Genomic DNA, 25,006 nt, shown 5'->3' with positions numbered 1-25,006 from the left:
CCGATAGTAGCAACATCGTAAGTCATTCCCTCTTCTAGCAAACCAATTTTATTATTCTAAATTCCAGCCTATCTGCCCCTGTGCACTTTCAAGCACTTGCACGCACATTCACCACCATCACACACCAGAGTTTATTTTCCCCTGCTATCTTCGCAGCAGAATTTGTATTGTTACCAATTTACCTACCTACCTTTTCCTCGGGCCGGCCATCTTTTCAAGCAATGCTTACAATGACGGCCCTCTGCATTATCGCTTCTTAAATATAATATTGTTATTGTAATCCCAGCTGCATAGACATGCATACTGTAATATCATTAATTTCCTTTATTATATCATTGTTTATGCAAGTCAAACGATTCTGTTTCAAATATACTTTGTATGTTTCCCATGTTCATGATTATGCAATTTATGTATATATTGATTTGCAGAAAATAAAGTATCTACCAAACAAAAAATATCTTGTATATGCTCTACGTAGGCTATAAGCGACATTTTTGGTCGGCTTTTATTCAGGCTTGCTATGGAGGTTTTGTGGGGGGTTATTCTAGGTACCGGTAACCGAAGTTTTCAATGACAGTGTCCTCATTGTTTCGACTTTTAAGGATGCCATGTCATATTTCTTGTATGTGCTGTACTACATGTAACCTCAATTCTTATGGGATTTTATTCAGACTTGCTAAAGATCGGTGAACGAATGGCCTTTCTACATGTACATGTAGGACACAACAGCTTGTGGTGGTGCCGCCCTCAGTGCTCCAACTTAGATGCCAGTCACATTTCTTGTGCGTGCTCTATCAGCTACATTTCTTGTCGGATTTTGTTCGAATTTGCTATTGAGGTTTATGGGGAGTTATTCTAGGTAAAAAAAGTTTTCATTGCCAGCGCTCTCATTGTTCACACTTTTAGAGGATGACATGTCATATTCCTTGTATGTGTTATATACCAGCCTCAATTCTCGTCAGATTTTATTGTTTCCTGCGACAGTTGCCATATTATACAACATTCTGGCCTAAAAAGTAATCCAGATGGGGGATGGGAGATGGGTTCGGGGGATATGTGCTCGAACGGGTCTCCTGTGCGAGTGCTCTAGTTATCAAATTTCTTAATTTCTTAAAAAACTTAAGCTTGCAAAGGATTGCGACAAGTTTGCAGCAAGCATTCCGCGAACTGGTAGCATAGCACACAAGGTTGCAAACTCCCTGCAAGCTTGCAGGTCAGCTAGCCCTGCAAGGTTGCCAGAAGTCCATACACAAGGCTGCAAATTTGCAGTTCAGCTACCGGTAGCCCTGCAAGGTTGCAGTAAGCTACTATGCAAGGTTTCAAACTTTGTGCAAGCTTGCAGGTCAGCTAGCCCTGCAAGGTTGCAGCAAGCTAGCATGTTAGGTTGCGGCATCTCATTTAAATATTTGGAACCCTGCAAGCTTGCCGCAAGCTTGCCGCAAGCTAAACCGTTTCAAACTTTGTGCAAGCTTGCAGGTATGTGAGCTAGCCCTGCAAGGTTGCAGCAAGCTAGTATGCAAATTTGCAGCAGCTCATTTAAATATTTGGAACCCTGCAAGCTTGCCGCAAGCTTGCCGCAAGCTTGCCGCAAGCTTGCCGCAAGCTTGCCAAGATCTGGCCCGCAAGTTTGCGGCAAGCTAATCTGCAAGCTTGCGAGGCATACTTTACAAATTTGTATAAGGGTTGTTCCTGCAACAGCTGTCGAAAATAACTTTTTAATGTACAATTGTAATTTACTGTTTTTACCCTTTAAAGGGGATGGCTAGTAACTGATCAGTGGGAATCAGTGGGAATGCTGAGGGATGATTGTTCCAATCCTTGTGGGATTCATTTAAGAGTACATTATATATCTATTCTTGTGTGAAAATTATTTGCGTCAGAATGGTCTCATATTCAAGTAATGTGCAGTTTAATGCTTCCAGGTAAGCGTCCCTGGTCAGTGACGGGGCATTAATCTGCACATTACTTGAATATGAGACCGTTCTGAAGCAAATAATTTTCACACAGCAGTAGATATATAATGTACTCTTAAATGAATCCCACAAGGATTGGAACAATCATCCCTCAGCATTCCCACTGATTCCCACTGATCGGTTACTAGCCATCCCCTTTAAAGAAAGTACTTTCTTGTTTTAAATTCTAATAACAGTACAGTCAACCCCACATAAGTCTACTTAATACATTATACTGTAAAAACACATTATATCAATTTGGGCTATGTTTGACTTCTGCATCTTAAGAGACACATGACAGCCCAATATTTTTGCTTTTTTTAACCTTTTTGCATTGCCAATTTTTATTTTCACTATTTTCATCCTATTTTTTAGGGACAAAAAAAAGTGAGAAAATACATTTGTCCTTTTTTGTCTCTATTTTTCCACTATTTTATGGGTTCTAAAAAATAGGTTAAAAATATATTTTTATGCTATTTTGTCTCGATATAGACTAACATAATTCTAACTATTTTCTGTCTATTTTTTGTCTCTATTTGTTCTCTGTTCTTATTTTCAACAAAATATGTTAGAAATATATGTTTTTGCCATTTTTCACTGATTTTCAGGCTATTTCTAGACTATTTTTTCCGTATTTTGGATGGGAGAATCTTTTCTTGGTCCATCTTTAAACCAGTTTTCATGTCTATATTTTGTCTATAATTTGTCTATTTCTTGTCTATTTCTATGTTCCAAAACATATGAGGTAAAAATATATTTCTAACCTATTTCGGAAGGCTTGTTGTCACTATAAGAAAGCACTCACGACAAGAAAGAGAGAATATCATCAAGGACAGTTTGAGGACTGTCGTCCTCGTGAGTTGTTCCAGAAATTTGGAAGGATGTTTAAGCCTAAAGCCTTCTTTAACTTTAATACCTAGCGTTGATTCTGTGGCATTACCTGAATATTTTCAGAATTTTTTCGTTGACAAGGTTAGACAAATATCTGCAGTTTGTGTAGTATGAGTACAGATCCCACACCAGCTCCAGACCCTATAGGCAAGAACGTGAATTTCTCTAAGTTCAAAAGAATGAAAATCTATGAAGTGGAGGAAATTATCAAGAAGTCGGGTGTTGCAACGTGTAAACTTGATCCAATGCCAACTTCTCTTGTAAAGAAGTGTGTTGTAGAATTTGCTCCATATATCACATGCGTCATAAATATATCATTTTGAAGAGGGTACATTTCCTAAAAGTCTGAAGGAGGCCATTGTTTTTCCCCTCATTATAGGGTCAAGGTTGGATCCCGAGCAGTTGAAGAATAATCAACCAGTTGCTAATCTTTCATTTCTTGGAAAGATTATAGAGAGAGCTAAGGTTTGGCAGATTCAGCACTATCTTTCTGATAACGATTTACACTCACCCCTGCAGTCTACGCACTGACCATTCCACAGTTGTGAAACTGCATTACTAAAAGTGTCAAATGATATTAATCTTTCTCTAGATCATGGCAATGAAACCATACCTGTTCTGCTTGACTTTTCATTGGCATTCGACACCATCAGGCACGATGTTTTACTGCAGAGGTTGCAACACAAGTTTGGTATCACATCTCTTGCTTATAAGTGGTTTGAATCATACTTAAAGCAGAGAAGGCAGATGGTTGTAATAGATAAGTTAGAATCCTCTGCTCATGTATTAGATATTGGTGTCCCCCAGGGCTCTGTGGTTGGCCCAATGTTGTTTGTAAACCATGTATTCTTCTCCTTTACGAGATATCGTGTCCTACCGAATGTCAGGGATGTGTTATGCTGATGACACTCAGATATTTCATTTCAACCTTGTAACCTGCAGGATGCAATCTCTGAAGTAGAATGTTGTGTCAAAGAGATTAAACTATGGTCAATCCAAAATGGTCTTAAACTGAATGATGAAAAAAACTGAGATCTTACACCTCACATCTCGATTTTGCAGAAGGATGGAACTTCCTGCAATAAAGATTGACAGTACTTCCATTGTACCTGGTACAACAGCCAAAAACCTTGGTGTGATATTCGATCAGAATATGGTCATGGATAAATTTGTTTGACAGAAATATAAATCGGCATCCTTCACTTTATGTAAACTTGGAAAAGTTCGTCAGTTTTTGGATGCAAAGACCACTAAGAAGCTTGTTCAGGCTTTTGTTATATGTCATTTAGACTATTGTAACAGTTTGTTGTATAATATCTCTGACTCACAGCTACATAAACTCCAGGCAATTCATAACGCAGCTGCAAGATTGATCACCCGCACGAAGAAGAGTTCTCACATAACTCTCATTTTAAAGCAGCTACATTGGCTCCCTGTTCAGTCATGTATAGTTTATAAGATACTGTTCCTGACTTATCAGTGCCGGCTTTCACCAGAATATCTCAGTAAGTTCTTGGTAAGGTACGCTCCCTCTCATATTAAGATCAACTCAGAAAAATCTTTTCCAATGCCCTGCTATCACAGCAAAGTTTTATGGTGAGCGATCATTTGCTCATGCTGCTCCCACACTGTGGAATGCTATTCCGTGTTAAAAGAAGCTCCCACAGTGTTAAAGTTTAAAACTGCTCTCAAGACATTTCTGTTTAACAAGGCAAGTGCCAAATTGTGTCTCGCCCATTCGCGTACAAGGAATTAATATTTTTCATAACTCCCAGAAGTTAATAGACCTGCTTATGACCTTTGACCATGTGCTGACCTTCAACACCCCAAGGGACATTTACATTACAAACGGACAAAGGGATAAAAAATAATGAGCCATAATCGAAATGCGCCATAAAAACTTAACATTGGGGCCTAAAAATTTGTTGACCCCTTTCTGTGACCCTTGACCTTGTGATGACCTTTAACTCCCAAGACACATCTACCGTCCAAGTTTGGTCACAAACGGACATAGGGATCAAAAGTTATGAGCCACAATCAAAACGTGCCCTAAAAACATAACATTGGGCCCTAAAGTTTGTTGACCCCTGTCTGTGACCTTTGACCTTGTGACGACCTTTACTTCCTCAACGGACATCTTCCATCCAAGTTTCAAACGAACAAAGGGATCAAAAGTTATAAGCCATAAACGAAATGCGCCCTAAAAACTTAACATTGGGCCCTAAAAGTTTGTTGACCCCTGTTTGTGACCTTTGACCTTGTGGCAACCTTCAACTTCCCAAGAGACATCTACCATCACCCAAGTTTGATTGCCATTGTAGCAACATGTGCTGAGTTACGTGTGATAAGAGAGTCTTGCAAGTAAACTTTAACGTATGACCTCAAATGACCTTTGACCTTATCATGTGACCTCTTACGGCACCATAACATGAAGGTACCCCCAGTGCATCCATCACCCAAGTTAGGTTGTAATCCAAGCAACTTATGTGAGTTATTTGTCAAAAGAGAGTCTTGCAGGTAAACTTTAACATAGAAAAGAGAGTCCTGCACATACTCTTTAATATATGACCTCAAATGACCTTTGACATCATCACATGACCTCCGACAACACCATAACATGAAGATACCCCTAGTGCTTCTATCACCGAAGTGTGGCTGCCATTGCTGGAACAGTTGCCAAGTTATGCATCATAAGAGAGTCTTGCAGGTAAACTTTAACATTTGTGACAGACGATGGACGGACGACGGACGGACGCCATTTGGATCCCTTAGTCTCGCCTTCACCTCCGGTGGGCGAGACAAAAAGTAAAGTTTAGAAGGTTATGTCTGAGGTGTGCCAACCCAAGTATCAACTTTCATGTAGTATACACAAGAAACATTCCTGCTAATGAAACTGAATCATTTGATAGAAACAAACGTGAAATCAAAGTCTAACATGACAGCATAACATGTATCATATGCTACAATTCAGTAGAAATTTGCTTCGGTAAGAAATGTCATCACAAAGAAAACATAAAAACAATTAAACAGACAGATCTCTATTATGACTCAAAGGAGCACTTATCCAAAACTCACCGTTTCTTCTTCTGTGAGGGTGAAGCTTCTGTGTACCGTATACACTCTCTCATATTGATGTTCTTCCTGACCCATGATGGATTTACCTTCATGTGCATAAAAAAGACATTAAAACTTTAGTGACTGCTGTCAAAAGCAAAATTATGTGTGATGCCTACAATGACCTTTTCAAACACATCATATCTGTTCACAGTACTAAAACCCAAAGAGCAATGTGGATTGAGTGAAAGCAGCAACATTAGTAGAACATACATTGTATCAGTAAAAGTTTGAGCAAAATCGGACAATCGATGCAAAAAGTTATGAATTTTTAAAGTTTTGGTGTTGGAACTGCTGGATGAGGAGACTACTAGAAGTTATGACGTATGAGTGGACAAAAATATAAAGAAAGTATAAAGCAAATTCCACAAAAATTCATTTTTGATGAAAATTCCAAATTCCATCAACTTGATAATGACATATGTTAAAGGGACTGTACAGTATTGGTTGAGGTAGGGATTCATGTTTTGAACATTCCTAAGTAAGATAATGAAAAGCCTCTTGTGAAATATGAAAGAACATGTAATTTTAAGAAGGATTCAACGTTTATTTGATGAAAATTGGTTTTCAAATGGCTGAGATATCCAAAAAAGTGCTAATAATTAAAGGCGACATGCCCCAACTTTATTAGGATCTCTTTGTTTCACATTGTTTTTGGATATCTCAGCCATTTCAAAACCGATTTTCATCTAATAAACTTTTGATACCCATTAGAAGTGCATGCTCTTTGACATCTCATAGAGTGGTTTCTGAATATCTCGCAAAACGTTAAAAGCTAAATTTTCACCTCGACCAGAACTGTACACACCCTTTAAGGGTAGCAATTATCCCTATTGCTTTCTAAAAGCGGTTACTCAAGTGCTCTTTCATAATGCTAGGAAAGTGAATTTTTGTTGAATTTTCTTTATATTTTCTTTGTATTGTTGTCCACTCATACGTCATAACGTCTAGTAGCCTCCTCATCCAGCTGTTCCAACACCAAAATTTAAAAATTCATAACTTTTGCATCGAGTGTCCGATTTTCCTCAAACTTTAACTGGTGTGTTCTACTGATGTTGCTGCTTTCACTCAATCCACATTGCTGTTTGGGTTTACTTTCCCTTTACAGCCTTCGCAATCATCACACAACTTTGTTATGAAATACAGTAGGACCTCGATCCTCTGGCCATGTCAGGCCAGCAGGAGTCCGAATAATCGATTTGGCCAGATAAGAGAGGTATGCTCAAATACAGCACTTTCTAGCATATCATGCTAAGAGAACATGTTATTACCAATTCACCAATATGATGATTACCTGCATGGCATTGTCATGTATAATACATAGGAAATTGATACGGAAATAAAACAAGATACAAGTAAAATATCCCTTCATATTGTTCGTTTGTTGATATTGTGACTCGTCGAATACTGCCTCTGCATTGTATTTTAAAGATAATATGAAGTTTTGGTACCTTTACAAAGTTTCCCTGAGATTGCCTTGTCTTAGTTTGTGTTTCAGGTTAAAGTACCTTTCATATAACCAACACAGTGAGACTTACTCGCCCCAAAGTGCTCTCATGTCTTAGTAATCATGCAATAATGGTTTCGGATATTATCGACGCTGTACAACGTCAATAAATACTAACGGCTCGTTCGAATCGTTCGAATCTTTATATAGCTCCCTCAACGATCATTCTGCGTGTAACTCGTGAGAACCGGATCGCCAGCACAGAACTTGTGTAGAGTTCTGTGACCGCCAGTTATCCGGGCAGTGCCGCAGCGCTAACACTCCTCTGAAGCTGTTTGTGCGATGCGGTAATGCGTGCATGCATGCGAGCGGTATGTACAGTGCCGACAATGCGTGATCACAGATTATGGTACATGAGGCGAGGATGTACGACTTGTGTGTACTAGGACTAGTAGTATGGTACACGAAGACGGGTTTGACATAGAGCAGCCATTGCAGGAGGGAAACAAAAACAAATACGAAGACCATAAACAGTGGTCAATCCTGCCGGAGGGGAAAAAAAGACGAGTATAGCTGCGGCAACTTTGAGGCGATCAGATATGCATCAGGATACTTTGTATACTACTAGGCGCTGCGTTTTACTCACCACCGGCCACCCTGGTTAGATCGAGGCTCGCTATGCAGCGAAGCACGGATTATACATACAGATTGTACGCGCACACAACTTGACAACACTGCGGTGGTGAGAAGTGACTTGCTGTGCTGCCAAATAAGACAGTAGTTCCTACATGATATTTTAATGTAGTTAGATATTTTTAATATTGTCTGAATTCATATGTTGGTAAACTCTCGTGATTTTAGAGGCTCCACCACAGTGCTAGACTATCACGCGGACTTGCTTTGAGATAGATGACATCTATCTTGTAAGCAGCCTTAGCATGCCCTGTTCAGCAGTCGATCGTTTTACCAGGGAGGTCGTTTACCGGGGAGACGGGAACTCTCTATTCATTCAGTACTGTACATGAAGGAAGACATCACCTCAACCAGCTCCCAGCCCGACCAGATGCATGCATGAATGCAATACCCGCTCGCGCTGGTTTACGTTTGGAACAGCAACACACACACACGCACACACTCACATACACACACTCACATACACACACAGTACACACACACACACACACACACATACTCACAAGCACACTGACACCAGGGAGTGTTCCAGTCCACCTGTCTTGACACGGGTACAGAAATAGATCGAACGTTTATTGACCTTGAGTCGGGTCAGACTCACAAAAAAAGAGGAAGAAGAAACCACGCCAGAGATGGAGTGATCAGATTGCAGAGAGAGAGAGAGAGAGAGAGGAAGAGGGAAAGACTTTCACAAACCTGCCTCGTTATGACGCAATCGTGGAGAACAGTGCCAGTAGCTCCATGATACAGTCGATCGAGGATGGAATCAGAGCTTGAAGCTCCTTGATGGAATAAAGCCCATCCCATACTCACGACTATAGGACTGACAGAGTTTGGATCCTGAACAAGTCACAGCAGCTTCAGCATAAACGAGTTGTTTTTTGTTTTGTTTTGTTTTTTTCAAATCCAAAGTCGGTCAGTCATAGTCGTGAGTCGTATTCCAATAGTGTGCGGCGGGCTTAGGATATGTAGGTCACTCTTTGGCCTTTAGTTCGGCCTGCACTAATTCATTCATTTATTTTTTTTTTTTTTTTTTGTATTTCAAAGTTACGTTGGTGTTTTCATTATGCAGATGGTGCATTATAGTAGGCCTATGATAAGTGGCCTATTGGCCCCAAAACATGATTTTAGACTGAAAATAATCCGAGTTACGTGTTTGTTTGTTTTTTTTTTATTTTTACATACAGATTATATTCAGATTGACAGTGTAAATCATTAATCGATTGATTTTCAAGGAAAATGGACTTACCGGATTATTTTTTTCTTTCGAACACGCTCTTCTTCCTTCAGAGAAACACAAAACCTCCACATTCAACTCCAAAGGGAGGAAAATCAAGCTGCGCATACCGAGGTTGAGGTAACATAAGTAAATCCAAGTTCTGTGAGTTTCAGAGGAATATCGCAAGATCTTGTGGGTGGTATACTAGTACTTTAGTAAGCTTCAGTTTGATTGTAGTTATGAACTACCTATTTACGACGCCAGTGTAGCCACGGGTATGAGCATGTCGCTGTAATAATATTGTGCGACACAACAGAAGCCTGCAACATTGTGTGCGACATCCTCGAGAATTGGCGACATGCATGTTCTAACTATATAAGTGTTATCAAATTTGTGAAAAACACGTGTAAAACTTGTGGGACGACAAACTCATATGTTGGCTGAACTCTATTTTATTATTTTTTTTAAAGAATATTTTATTCTCCATCAATGGTATTTCGTTTATGCACCGATACAAGGTACTCCATCATCTCTTTATTGTTTTAGGGGATTTCGTGTTGACAAAGTCGAGTATTTGGCTGCAAAAATTGCGGTGAGCTACCTGTGGTGTATGGCTGGTGCGTGTTCCACGTGTTTATAGGGCATAGTGAAAATTCAAGGGAAAAAAAAAAAACCTACAACCCAAACGAATTGAAACAGAACGCGCAGTGGTACGGGGAAAAGACACTGCGTGCGAACATCTTCTTTAAAAAAAAACAAACAAAAAAAAACTAGAAATGTCGCTACGGCGACAGGTGTATGCCTCCGCAATAATGCAGGTCTATAGTACAATGTCTTGACAATGTGTGATGACAGTTTCACACAATTGGCAAGATATTAAAATGACAGGTTTGCCACAAATGTGCTGAATGTTCACTTTCCTAGAACTATCAATTGGATGAATGATTAAAACGTCAGAGTGCAGGTATTTGGGGGAACTGATGATTTTTACTGGACTTTTGACCCTTTTATAAGTTTATGCATTGAGTAATTTTCAAGGTATTGAGAAAAAATGTAAATTCTGTATCAAATGGTAAAATAGTATTATCTAAACCTGGCCTTTGACCTTTGACCTCACAGTTCCAAAGAGAATCACTGTTAGGTAGAGCATGCATAAATATGTAAGTTTCATGATAATACCTTGAGTTACTTTTGAGATATGGAGGAAGAAGTGCAATTTAGCACTTTCACTTGACCTTTGACCTTTTGACCTTTGACCTTTTGGCACGAAGCTTCCCGCAGAATATATATTGGGTTATACATGCATACATCAAGTTAAAAAAATCCTTCAGGCATTGCATAAATATAAGAAAAGTAGTGATATTTTGAGGAGTTGACCTTGAACTTTGACCCCTGACCTTTGACCCATGACCCCCAACTTCCCTAGATAATCACTGCCCATCGGTTCATATATATACTAAGTTCCATGAAGATACCTTGAACCATTTGCGAGATATGGAGAAAAACATGAAATTTCAACCTTTTTTCACAAAATAACCTGTGACCTTTGACCTTTGACCCCGTGACCCTAAAATCCAAACAAAGTATCATCCCCCAGGATATACCCTCATACCAAGTTTGATGCAAAACCACCTCACGGTTCTTGAGATATTGACAAAAACAAAACGGGACGGACGTACGGACGGACGTACGGACGGACGGACGCCCCGAAAACAATGCCTCCGGCCACTTCGTTGGCGGAGAAAAGAGAAAAGAGCAAAATCCCACGATAGCAAGGTGCCACAGACTTGGCAAAGAGGGGGGAGGGGGAGGGGGAGGGGGGAGGGCGGGGGGTAAACCACAAATCCGCGCGGTGGCGCATTCCTGTTGAGGTCATAAACAGTCTGGGGCCTGCGGGAATGAAAAGGATGTTTCGAAGCGAGCTCAAGTCGAAGACTCCGGGGAAGACCACTGGCAGGATTGCAATCGTTACCTGATTCTACATTTCTTTCAATCAATTGACGTAAAATAATGTCATTTTTTCTATTTTCTTTATATCTTTCCTGAAATATATCCCACTGCCCTCCAAAGGGGGAAGATTCTCTATCATTATTCTTTCTTTTCTGACGGTGACTCAGAGGTGCTTGATTGTAAAAAGGGAACATCATGTTACTGTTCGTCACTCTGCAAGTTCGTTGTTCTGAGAGAGAAACACTTTCGTTATTTTTATGGTTCCTTGATTCGAACACGGGTGTTCGTTCATCCTGAAAGGAAATACATTTCGTACCACGTATAGGACCTAATTCGTTTTCAGAATAAAAATGTTCGGATTATAACTAACGCCTTCATATTCGGAGCAACAAATGGATCTGGAACAGGAATTTGGGGACCCGGATTGACGAACCTTATACATGACGTGTACTTATCCCCTAAAGTAATGGATACCGTGCAAAGAAATCAACGATGTCAAAAAGGGAGATTAGTTTCCCGCCAATTCCCCCTTCCGTCAATACTAAGGCTCCTACTTCGGAAGTATAGGTCTGTGTCTCGTTGCTCGATAAAGAAAAAGAAAAAGAAATGAACAACGTCAAAATAAACAAGAACAGAATAAACGCATGTTCGCCTATCGTGGGGCATCTATGCAATACTGTTACCTTGGATGATATCCTCACCCTCACCATCGTGTAATTCCTATATAAGAAAGCAATTAATAATTATGTTTTGCACTGGATGTTATGAAAATGTATGTGATCTGGTATCCCGACGTAATGTAAATGATTATGTTACATGAAGAGGGCTGTGAGTGGGTGGTATTCGAATACTGTTTTGTATAATTATGATTTCGTTATGTGTAGATTATGTGCGTATAATAAGAGTTTCATTTTGAATGGAGTTTCAATCAATTTAATTATTCATGTCAAATTGGATTCCTCGGAAGACCATCACGACCATGAATGCCGAGTTGCGAGCAGGGCAATCCATACGTTTACCTTTGGTTATAATACCATGTTATTACAGTTGAAATGTATCATTGTTACCTTGGGACTTTAAGGTGAATCATTTATTAACAGACAATCAAATATCTCCCACTGCCCAAGGGGAAACATATCAAACGAAGAATGACATTCATTTTTGCTTTTAAGATTTCCCCTCCCGTCTGACAATTATTTTCTGAAACATCCACCAGTGCCGGATGTAGAATGTTTATTCCGAAGGTGATATCCGACAATGAAGTACAAAGGCTTGATACTCCGATGAATTAGAATCACAAGCTTACGCAATGCTATTTTACGAAGAACACTCTTCGGATATATGTTGAAGATTAGTGCCTAAACATTACCTATAAACCAAAACAATCGTAGCATATGTATACTAGCTAGGCCTTCTAAATAACCAATAAAACATTTGAACGAATTAATAATTGCCTATAAATAATCGGCAGCACCCCTCAAGTATTTCAAGAAACAACTATATGTCTTGTGCAAAACAATTCCTGCATATTTTTTGAATGTGGCAAGATATAATGCGAACATGAGATTGTGAGTTATAAGAACAATTTCAATATTGAGCTGAGTTCAGCAGATGTCATAAAATATCTTCGGATCTCGTTCATGAGGACATGCCAGCAGAATTTGGGTAAATGAAATGCAGCCATTTCCACTGGAACTAATGGTAGATCAATGTTATTGCCGTATCCTTGGAGTAAAATGTCGCCGGGGCGCGGGACAATTCAGTGTGGTGTCTTCGAAGGAAACATCACCGGAGCAAGTGTTGGTGGTTCAGTCGTCGGCGGAGCAATCATTGTCGACGGAGCAGATGTCGTTGGGGTGATGTTGTGGAGCACATTCTCGCGGAGCGAATTAATGTCAGTGGAGCATAAAGATTGACCTCTCTTTGATACATACATATACTCATGGACACAAAAGAAACATTAGCCAATGGTATAAAGGGTATAGTGGTCGGACATTTCCATCGCCTTGATGTTACCATTTTGCAAAGAATCTACAAATTTTAGTAACATACATTCACCAAAATTAATGTCATACCGTACATTTCTGGATGCTGAAGATAATTAGAAGCTGACCTATTTCACTCAGCGTGACAAAGGTGAAAAGTTTACGTTTTCTCTGTTGTTCCGGATTAAAGAAAAACAAAATAACGTCACCATGATTAATTTCCTATTATGACAATGTGTGGGAAGGGATAATGTGTTATTCATATTTTTTGCGGTACATCAATGATCATTGATGCGACTTGACTTGACATCATCTTGAAGTTCATCAGGACGTGTTTCCAGTGACGTTCATTTACTGGTGCTATATAGGGACAGCATGTCATGTTTTTACGGAGCGTTGTTCAATCTGTTAAAAACAATATAAAAAACATACATAACGATATGTGCACAGGAAATTACAATCCTCTCATAATTTATGACAATAATAATGAGATGTGATGTTTATGGCTTATTTGCAATACATTGCACTCCCGTTACAACGAACACGGTAATAACGAAGCAAAACTTCTGTTCCCAAAATGTTCGTCATTAAAGTCTGTGTTAAAAAAATTCGCTTATAACGAACACGTTTCTTTTCCGAGCGCCACTGACAAAGAAAAACAAAAGAAATGTGCTCTGTTATAACGAAATGCGGATCGCTTCCGAAAATACGTAGCTGAACAAGCATTTATAGCGTCTCTGCGTGGGCGAATGCTTCACAATACTGCGTTTTCGATCCGTGTGTCACGCACAAGTTTTCGAGGAGAACTTGCATTATTGTTAAACAATCTGACAATAATCTGAAATTGAGTACGGTTCCTTATTACAAAACACAAAGATTCTGATACACCTAAATGTCCGTTAGTTCGGAAATGAAACAGTGTTTGTTCACGAACATTTTGGCGTTATTCCAAAGATTTGTTATTCCGAAAAAAAAAAAAATGGTTCTTATTACGACGGTGCGTTTGTCCGAAAATGATAGGAATTCCAAACATTCATTAATTGGAACATTAAAAAAAAACAACCTAAAACAACAACAAAACAAAAAAAAAACCCAAAAACAAACAAACAAACAAAAAACGTTTCGTTAATCCAGAAAATAAAAGGTAAGTCCACTAACAAATCTTAGGAATTGCAAACCTTATAACCGTCTTATAAGAAAACTGAACCTTCGAAATACGTAACCTGTGTCATTTTTTTTTAATTAACAAACCTTCTACGGAATGACAAACTTTATTACATTTTCGGATTAAAAAACCTTCGCAACAACGAACCTTCGGAATAGTGATCCTTTCTCAGTTAGTAAATTACAAACCTTTGGAATGACGAACCTGATCATTTTAATTTCCGATCGACGAACCTTCGGACATTACAAACAACTTTATGCTCTCTTTTAATTGTAATATTCAAACGAAATTTAAAAGGTCCCATTCCATTTTACATAGCTTTCCAGTGTATTCAGCAAACAGAACATCATAATTTATATGCGTGGTTTCCTTGTTTTCGTTTAATATTGTATTTGTTCGGTTATAACGAAACTTCGTTATAACGAAAGAAAACTGCCCCCATGCCCCCTATAGGGTATAGTTAGTTCTCTTTTCTTTTAAAATGTATATCATCAAGGTTCTGCAGTGACCACGGGTATATTATTTTTTGATATTTGTTTTTAGGAAGGAAACAACCCCGTAACGAGGGGGCATTGGTGGCACGAGAAACTGAAAGGGAAAAAATGCATGGGGGAGCCTTTTTTTCCTATTCAGCCGATTAATCCCGAGTGGGGCACCAGAAAGAAATAAAAAAGAAAGGATGCAATATATATATCTTATATATATATATATATATATATATATATATATATATATATATATACATATCTGATGGCATACATGTAGAGCTGTCCACCGTTGCTTGTTATACCGGTCGAACACGAAGCCACCTCGATCACTACTGATTATAGCTTACTATAACACGAAGCCCCCTCGATCTCCATTGGGATTGTGTTATGTGAAAGAGATTGCATAAGATTATGCTCTTGTCATGACATTTGTCATCATGAAAAAAGGGAAAAGACGGTCGCACAATCACAGATGGAAGAGGTCTTTGATTTGCTTTGTTGTTGTTGTTGTTGACAAAATTGTCTCACAGAATCACCTGATAAGCAAACAAACCAGTCCTCTTCACATTAATTTTTTTCTGCCAATTCTCTCCACAAAATTGGCCGCTAAGCAAAAACAACAACAAAAAATGATAATAATACAAACAGAACCAGCACATGACTGTGGTAATCAATTCCATCAAATCACCTGCCCAAACAACAAGCAAACATGTTATACATAAAACGCATATTAGGCCCTACTAATTGTAAAAACAAACAGTCAGTAAAACAACTAGAAAACATAACATTTCGGAATACGTCTTTCTTGGTCAATCAGGCCTGCGCATACTACGCTACGAAAAAAAAAAAAAATAAGAAAAAAATGTCCGGCATAAAATGCTACATGCCAAGCGTCAATATCCATGATAGGCCTATGCCTACTCTGATGGCAACGTTGACCATGTAGATAATCGTCATTAACAATCGGATTTTCTATATTATGTTAGTTAGCGATTTTTTTTTCTTTTTGACTAGACAGCCCATTCATTGTCAGAATGAGCAAAAGAAAAAAAAAGGCTGTGAAGACTTTTTTTAAAAATAATTTCTTTCATTTTTTTGTTTAAATCTTGACCTGACAGCACATATGTCGAGAGAAGTGTTTTTCTTCGATAAGCATATAAACATGGCAATTGAACATTATTCTAGAAGAACGCTACATGTATACCATCTTGCATGCAGCACAGTTCCATTACACACTCTTTGACTGCACACAGTACACAGGTACCACGTGAATGGAGCAATGAAGCAAAAACAAACAAAAACGAAAACAAAAACCCTAAAACAATAATAATCTAAACAGGATTAGCATTTCTGTACAATCTGTCGACAAATCATCTGCTCAAACAAAAAACATTGTCGCGTTCTGCACAAAACGCATATAGGCCCTACTAAATCTGTAAAACAACAACAACAAAATAAATAACCCGAACCTTTCGGAATCCATATAATTCTTTGACACTCAGACCTATGCTATTTACGCTAAGAAAAAATGGACAAATGGAAAAATGTCAAGCATAAATGCTACGTTGCAACTGATATACGTCGATGTAGGGCAATTTGTCAATCAGCTGCAATGAAAACATCTCGACGGAAGAATTTCATGAATTTGAATAAAATTAATGCTTCGTGCCAAGCGTCGTGTACTGCACCAACTCTGGCAACGTATAGTGTATAGACGATCATCAGTAACAACCGAGCTGGGTTTGTTTTTGTTGTTGTTGGTTTGTTGTTAATGTTTTAGTTAGGTTTAGTCGGCGATTGTTTTCTTTTTTTACTTGACAGCTGATTTATCGACATAATCGGCCAAAAAAAGGAAAAAAAGTGCAGACAATTTTGATTTCAAACAACAAAACCCAAAATAATATTAATAGTAATCAAAACAGGATTAGTGGTCATCAATATTATTCTGTCAACAGATCGCCTGACAAAACAAAACAAAACAAAACAAAAACACAATTAAACACGTCTTCCATAAAACGCATATAGGCCCAACTAATTTGAAAAACAATCAGTAAAAGTACGCTGAGAAAAAAAGAAGAAGAAAAGGAATGAAATTAAGAAAGAAATGCTCAGCATATACAGGCTGAAGCGTCAACTATGGCAACGTTGACCGTGTGTAGATCATCAAGCTGTTTTTACTTCTGTAGGTTTAGTTGACGATATTTAGTGCATTTTTTTTTATTGGACAGCTCATTTAGGCTATGGACAGAGTTGGCAAAAACGATGCAAAGATTGTTATTGATTTTTTGATTTGGCTTGTCAGCACTTACGGCGAGAGAATTGCTTTTCTTTCATCATAAATGATATAGTGTAAAAACCATGGCAAATTGAACAAGACCCTGTCGCCATTACACGCCGGCCGCAGTAACTACGCACAGAACACAGGTAGGCCCTTCCATGCTGGACAAACAAATCAAAAAACAAAAAAAAAAAAAACCCTAAAACGACAACAACACAAACAGGATTAGCAAATTTGGTTGTCAGTTCTCTCGACAAATCACCTGACCAACAACAAACATGTCCTACAATCGCAAAACGTATCTCAATAGGCCCCACTAATTTGAAAATTACAAACAATCAGTAAAAAAAAAAAAAAAACAGAAAAAAGCAAAACAAAAATCCTTTCGATTTCGGATTATGTCTTTCTCTGACAATCAGGCCTATGCAACTAAAAAAATAAATAAAAAAATTAAGATTAGAAATGAACAGCATGTGGTACGTGCGGAAGCGTCAACATCTACCGACTGCATGGCAACTTTGGCTGTGTAGATGATCATCAGTAATAAATACATGAGAGCTGTTGTTCTTTCTTAGGTTTACTTGGCATTTTTTCTTTACTTGATTGTGTGATCATGTATCGTCACTAACAAAAGGATCGTTTCCCTCATTTCAGTCTTGTTTTGCAGATGTGCCTTTTTCAGACAGAAATGTCTTTGAATAGATACAGATGATGAGGAGCAGCAATACCTGAGATCATGAGAAATTTTGTGTCAATCATGCACGGCCACCTGTAGGCCTATTATACATCTCAAAAGCGTCTCAAAGACAGTTTTAGCATGCTTTAGGGTACTGCTTTGATCCCATGATTGTCACCGCAAGCAAGCCGGGAGAAGAACAAGATGGAGATTCGATAAATCTAAAACTATATGCGCAGAAGAAAATAACGCAGAAAAATCAAATGAAGTGAATGTGCAGTCTTGAGGTGTATGTTAGGAAATCATACCTCAAAGCAAACACTTTCGCTAGGGAAAAGCAGGCAGTTTTTAAAAGAAATGATGGAAGAATGATTGTCACTTGTGATCTCAATATTTCACTTTTCCGTAGCATATTCCAGAGCACAAAAAAAAAAGAAGGAAAAAAAAAGGATCGGTAATCGTAGAGGACAGGTATATCCTGTAGGGAAGGTATTATGCGTGTGCAAAAATGTGTACGATGAATGTCCTTGTACTAGTAGGCCTATATTAGGTCCATGGCCTGTCAACAAATTACCCGACGAACAACAAACATGTCCTTCACAAAACGTACAGGCCCACTATTGTTTACTCTCTTTTTTTTTTTTTACTTGGAAGCTCATTTATCGACAGAATAACAAAAACAAGAAAAATGGGAGGGCTACCTTTGATTGTTTGTTTCAGTTATTTTATCTGTTCTTGTCAACACATAATATGGCGAGAGAATCTTATTGTTTATTATAGCATGAAAACATGGCAAATGAACATGCATTTCGGACCGCCTCTATATAGATCTGCAGAACAGTCCACTAACACGCAGCTCGCAGCTGGTCGTATGAATACTAACAGTACCCAAGTACATAATACGTGTAATACGGTAGTAGCTTGCAACGGGGCGAACGAACGAAGCCAGCTCGCTTGCCATGGCCACGCATGTACCATCCACTAGTACACGTACAGTGATTGGCATTGTCATAGCGAACGGGAGCCAGTACGATATCGCCACGGACTACATTGTTCAGTGGACTGAATCCACTCTTTGGTGGAAGCATGACTAGCAAAGAGTATCGACTTTTTGGTGGAAGCAGGGAGGTCTCACCTCCCTGGTGGAAGGCAAAGAGTGGGGAAAGCGCGTGGGGCATGTGTACAATATGGGTACTAGATAGCATGCTCATGGCCACCCACATGCACAGTATACGGTTGGCCCATCCATGCCCCCATGATACGTACACACAACATACACCGCACAGGGGTATCGTTCGATCGTACACTACTGGACGTCGGACATAAAACGCACACAGTGGCTATACACACAATGTACGCAGTTGTCGACAGCTTGCTCTGCTATAAACGGATCGCGGATCGTAGCCTCTGGGATGCGGTCGCGCTTGTGTACAGTACACTTCAGTAGTATATCACAGAGCTCTCTCAAGACTTCTGTAAGTAGTATAGTATCAGTAGTATCCGAAAACCGACTTTCTTCTCGGGACCGCAAGGGGGCGTTGTGAATCATGCGCTCGAGACCAAATCCTTCCGTTTAAACGAGCCGTTATTTTGCGAGAGTCACTACTGCAGTTCTCATCTAAATTGACGTTCTAGTAATCAAACATGAGTTATAATGCTCCCTAAGCATCATACTGACTAGCAGTTATATCCTGATACTTTGAATCATGGTTTCACTCGGTGAAATGCACCTTAACAGGAACTCCATTTTATCTTTAACCACTGACTGTGCACCCAGGGCCATTGACAAGTGTGGCACCAGTCTTTGACATCGTCTGATGAACTTAACTCTTTAAAAATTACACTCTGCTTTGATAACTGATCAAGAGTCATACATGTATGTCTGAGTGTTTCTTGACTTGTACACTGGACAATGAATTTGGAAGATGAGGGAATGCAAATTGATTTGCTACACGATTCTCACGCAATTATGTTAGAAGTGAAATATATGAGGAGGATAAAGGGATGACAATGATGTGTTGGCTCTCATTCATTACTGAAGGGAGGCAAATCCATTCAACAGCACTGCAGTTTACTGAAAGCTGACAAGGCAAATTTTTGGTGGAAAACAGTACTTACCTCTCCTGCAACAGATTTCAGTGAAAAGTAATACAAGTTGGGGAAAAATATTTGAGACACAACTTCATCATGAAATACAGTTACAGGACCTCGATCCTCCGGCCACGTCACGCCAGTGGGAGTCCGAATAATCGATTTGGCCAGATAAGAGAGGAATGCTCAAATACAGCACTTTCTAGCATATCATGCTAAGAGAACATGTTATTACCAATTCACCAATATGATGATTACCTGCATGGCATTGTCATGTATAATACATCGGAAATTGATACGGAAATAAAACAAAATGCAAGGAAAATATCCCTTCTGAGTTCATATTGTTTGTTTGTTGATATTGTGACTTGTCGAATACTGCCACTGCATTGTATTTCAACCACTGACTGTGCACCCAGGGTCATTGACAAGCGCAGCACCAGTTTTTGACATCATCCGATGAACTTAACTCTTTAAAATGTTACAGTCTGCTTTGATAACTGATCAAGAGTCATATCGTTGCTGGGGTGACAAGACCTTGTATCTGCAATTTTGGTGGAAATGACTTTTTTGGATTAATGGTCAAATAATGGGTTAAGTGATGTCCTGTCCAAATCCCAACTGTCTTACTCCAAAAATGAAGCCACCACGGCATGCCAAAGGAAAGGCTATCCCATTCACCACAATGCTTTGGCTGCCATGTTTTTTGGCTCTCCTGAACATTTGACATTTTGTAGATACGAGGTCTTGTCGTCCCAGCGATGATGATATATGTCTGAGTGTTTCTTGACTTGTACACTGGACAATGAATTTGGAAGATGAGGGAATGCAAATTGATTTGCTACACAATTCTCACGCAATTATGTTAGAAGTGAAATATATGAGGAGGATAAAGGGATGACAATGACGTGTTGGCTGTCATTCACTACTGAAGGGAGGCAAATCTATTCAACAGCACTGCAGTTTACTGAAAGCTGACAAGGCAAATTTTTGGTGGAAAACAGTACTTGCCTCTCCTGCAACAGATAAGTGTAAAGTAATACAAGTTAGGGAAAAATATTTGAGACAAAACCCTCAGTATTTTGGTAAAAACAAAGAGTACAAACAGGTACTGCAAAAAGTTAACCATTGAGCACCATCTCTAATACCCTCCTCCCATGATGACAACAATTGTCTAATGTTTAAAGTGATAATACAGTATTGATTGAGGTGAGAATTAAGTATTGAAACTTTTTTTGCCAGCTACTTAGAGACCACTTTATAAAATGTCAAAAAGTATGAATTTCTGTAAAGAGGAATTTAATGTTTATTTGTGACCCATCACATCAAAAGCAGGGACAAACGACAAGGCTACGTAAACTGGGGTGAAAGGTGAAACTTGATGTCTTATCTTTCAATTCAATCATTTGGAAATTTTTCCATCAATAAAAGGGAATACATGATACAAGTTGATACATTGGTACATTCAAATTTCAAACAGTTTGGAATGAGCAAATCATTGAATATATTGCAAAAATATGTACAACTGGTATTACAGTGACGAAAAAGAACAAGGCACATTTTGTCATTGTAACATACAAACAAAGTAAATATAACAAACTAAAAATGTCGCTAAGGCAACTGGTATGCCTCCGCCATAATGCATGATTCTCCTAATAGGTCTATAGTGCATGTGGACAATGTGTGATTACATTTTCACAAAATTGGCAAAATATCAAAATGACAAGTTTGTCACAAATGTGTTGAATGTTCACCTTCCTTGACCTAGGTTTAACTGGATAAATAGGATAGCATGTATTTGGGGATTTAAGGACTTTAACTTGACTTTGACCCATTCATAAGTTTATGCATTTCAGAGTAATTTTCAAGGTATGGAGAAAAAGTACAATTTCTGTATTGAAAAGTACATTTTTACCATTTTCATCTGGCCTTTGACCCTAAAATTCATAGGATAATCACTGTCAGGCAGAACATGCATAAATATGTAGTAAGTTTCAAGATAACTTGAGCCACTTCCCAGATACGGAGGAAAGAGTTAGTTCAGCACTTTCCCTTGATCTTTGACCTTTTGACCTTTGAGGCAAAAAAAAAAAAAAGTTTCCAGAGAATCTCTATTAGGTCATACATGCATACACCAAGTGTAAAAAAACAAGGAAAAGTAGAAATTACGCGGTGTGTAATACATGTCCCCGCCGGAAGTAGCATTTTGTAGCAAAATGTACAATATAGGTCAAAAATCAAGGTCAAAGGTCAAAGAAGTCAAAGGTCAAAATTCTGTGTAGAAGTTTTGAAGCGCTCACCTAGTGCCATCACATAAAGCAAACGGAATCAAAATCGGGTAAGAAATGGCGAAGGAGTAGCATTTTGTAGCAAAATGTACAAAAAATGTAGGTCAAAAATTAAGGTCAAAGGTCATAGAAGTCAAAGGTCAAAATTCTGTGTAGAAGTTTTGAAGCCCTCACCTAGTGCCATCACATAAAGCAAACAGAATCGAAATCGGGTAAGAAATGGCGAAGGAGTAGCATTTTGTAGCAAAATGTACAATACAGGTCAAAAATCAAGGTCAAAGGTCAAAGAAGTCAAAGGTCAAAATTCTGTGTAGAAGTTTTGAAGCCCTCACCTAGTGCCATCACATAAAGCAAACGGAATCGAAATCGGGTAAGAAATGGCGAAGGAGTAGCATTTTGTAGCAAAATGTACAATACAGGTAAAAAATCAAGGTCAAAGGTCAAAGGTCAAAATTCTGTGTAGAAGTTTCGAAGCCCTCACCTAGTGCCATCACATGAAGCAAACGGAATCGAAATCGGGTTAGAAATGGCGAAGGAGTAGCATTTTGTAGCAAAATGTACAATATAGGTCAAAGGTCAAGGTCAAAGGTCACGACTGAAATTCTGTGTAGAAGTTTCAAAGCTCCCATGTAGTGCTATCATATAAAGCAAACAGAATCGAAATTGGCTCATAAATGACAGAGAAGTAGCAATTTGAAGATTTTGATCACACACGGACGCACACACGGACGGACACACGGACACACGGACGGACGGACACACGGACACACACACGTACGGAGCCCGTTTCATAGTCCCCTGCTCGAACTCGTTCGGCGGGGACAAAAAAAACAGTAATCCTGCTGGCACTGCATAAATATGAGGGAAATAGTAAAATTTTGCCCTTGACCTTTGACCCCTGACCTTTGACCCCATGAGCCCTAAATTCTCTTGATAATCACTGCCAGTCAGTACTTGTATGTGTATATATACTATGTTAAATGAAGATACCTTGAACAATTTCCAAGGTACCAGGTACAGATAAAAAAGTAAAGTTTTAATATTTCTACTTGACCTTTTGACCTTTAACCTTTGACCTCAAACTTTCACCAGAGAATCTTAATTAGGTAATACATGCATACACTAAGTTTCAAGAAAATATCTTTGGGCATTGCATAGATATGGTGGAAATAGTGAAATTTTACGTATTTGACCATGACCTTTTGATCTTTGACCTTGAGCTTGTGCACCCAAAAGTTGATAGGCACAACTTCACCCCCTAATACACACACATGGCAAATTTCATTAAGATACCTCAAAAGGTTTTTTAGTTATGCTGTCCACAAATTCATTACGGACGGACGGAAGGACGGAAGGACAGACGGACAACCCGAAAACATAATGCCTCCGGCACCACTTCATGGCGGATCGAGGCATAAAAAATATTCCACTGAAAGCAACACTTGTACATTGTAGGATGTGGATCATTCAAAGAGAATGTAAACTCTCGACTCCTCCTCAACAGGTTAAAGGGGAAGTCCGGACGATTATCAGCCGTTTCGTGTGTAAAGAACAATATTTCATGAACCTATTACCCTTTTCCCGACGAGAAAAGACCATCAGATACATTTACTATGATTTTTTTTTTTAAATAAGGTAATTCTTCATGTTCGAATCCGTCGCGAGCTGCCCTTCGTACTATCTGTCCCAGGATGCATTGCGCGTGACGTATCGGGCGCAGTTTCCTCAGCTGAGAGCACCGCGAGCGAAGCCCAGCTATGCATCGATCTCCCATTGCACTGCTGACTGCGGGCGGTATGTGTGCCTTGTCGATGTCGGCGCTACTGCAGGAGACCGTACACCGATTTAGGAGTGCTGTTGCCAAACGCTGTATTCCTTTATTCAAATAATCTTCGTTATATATCTATATAAAATCTTCAAAGATTAATGTAAAATAGTTGCAATGCTATAACATTTTCATTTAAATTGAAATATGTATGTATTATAATACTGCCGTACTTATTAGTGTCCACCCCATCACTTACAATGCATTAGCTGTTGTCGGGCTGTGCAGGCATACATTTACGTCTGCTGCTGCCAAGTGCTATCACAATCCGCGATCGTTTTTTCGACTTCTGAGTGTGAACAATCTGAAATCAGTCTGTCAATGTCAGAATTATTGCCTCTTTTGTTGTCCGAGACTGTTGAAAAGTGTGTCTGACGGTGATAAAATACGACAGTATACATGTAACTTGAACCGAGGAAGAAACGCCAGCGCCAGCTTGGTACCGCCGCCGCGCCGCGCCGGTAACTACGACCAGCAGCCCAATACACACAACGTAATCGGGCTGCGTGTTGTAGCATTCAGGATCATGTAAAGGTAGTATCGTGGATAGATATCAATTTAAAATCGAAATATTTCTTCAATTTGAAGACTTACTAGTAAAGTTGAAGTATTGACAACACCCTAACACTTGACACATCGGCATTTTTTTAATGAAGCAATAGATCATGCCGCGTGCATCCGCTGTGTGGTCAGAGACTAGAGCGGTACGCTACTACCGCTTGCTTGGCCCGTATCACCGTTGCTCAAGCAGGGCTCCCCCGAGCCAGCTGACGCTCCAAGCAAAAAGCAATGTGAGGAGGAAACGTCACGCTGTCACGTGATCTTTCTCGCCGGCGTACAGAAATCGAACGGTTACGATTCAAAATTAGTGATGCTAAAAAATCGATTGTGGCGAGTTGGGAGGGTCTTTTTCAATGAAACTTAGTCATTATGGTCCTTTATTT

The 25,006-nt window shown here is 39.1% G+C and overlaps 1 protein-coding gene across 1 annotated transcript in view; it reads right to left on the bottom strand.

Annotated features, from left to right (window-relative positions):
• LOC139721313 (transient receptor potential cation channel subfamily M member-like 2) overlaps positions 1 to 25,006 on the bottom strand; it is a 433,859-nt gene that overhangs the window by 360,992 nt on the left and 47,861 nt on the right. Inside the window, exon 3 of the mRNA XM_071632667.1 lies at positions 5,919 to 6,004. Within this exon, the coding sequence (XP_071488768.1) occupies positions 5,919 to 6,004 (86 nt within the window). The remainder of the gene's footprint in view (positions 1 to 5,918; positions 6,005 to 25,006) is intronic.

This window comes from Diadema antillarum, unplaced genomic scaffold (genome assembly GCF_040938485.1).
Source record: "Diadema antillarum isolate AM-2024a unplaced genomic scaffold, OU_Dant_1.0 scf00000001, whole genome shotgun sequence".
Classification (NCBI taxonomy): domain Eukaryota; kingdom Metazoa; phylum Echinodermata; class Echinoidea; order Diadematoida; family Diadematidae; genus Diadema; species Diadema antillarum.
This window is presented reverse-complemented; position numbering and strand designations above follow the sequence as displayed.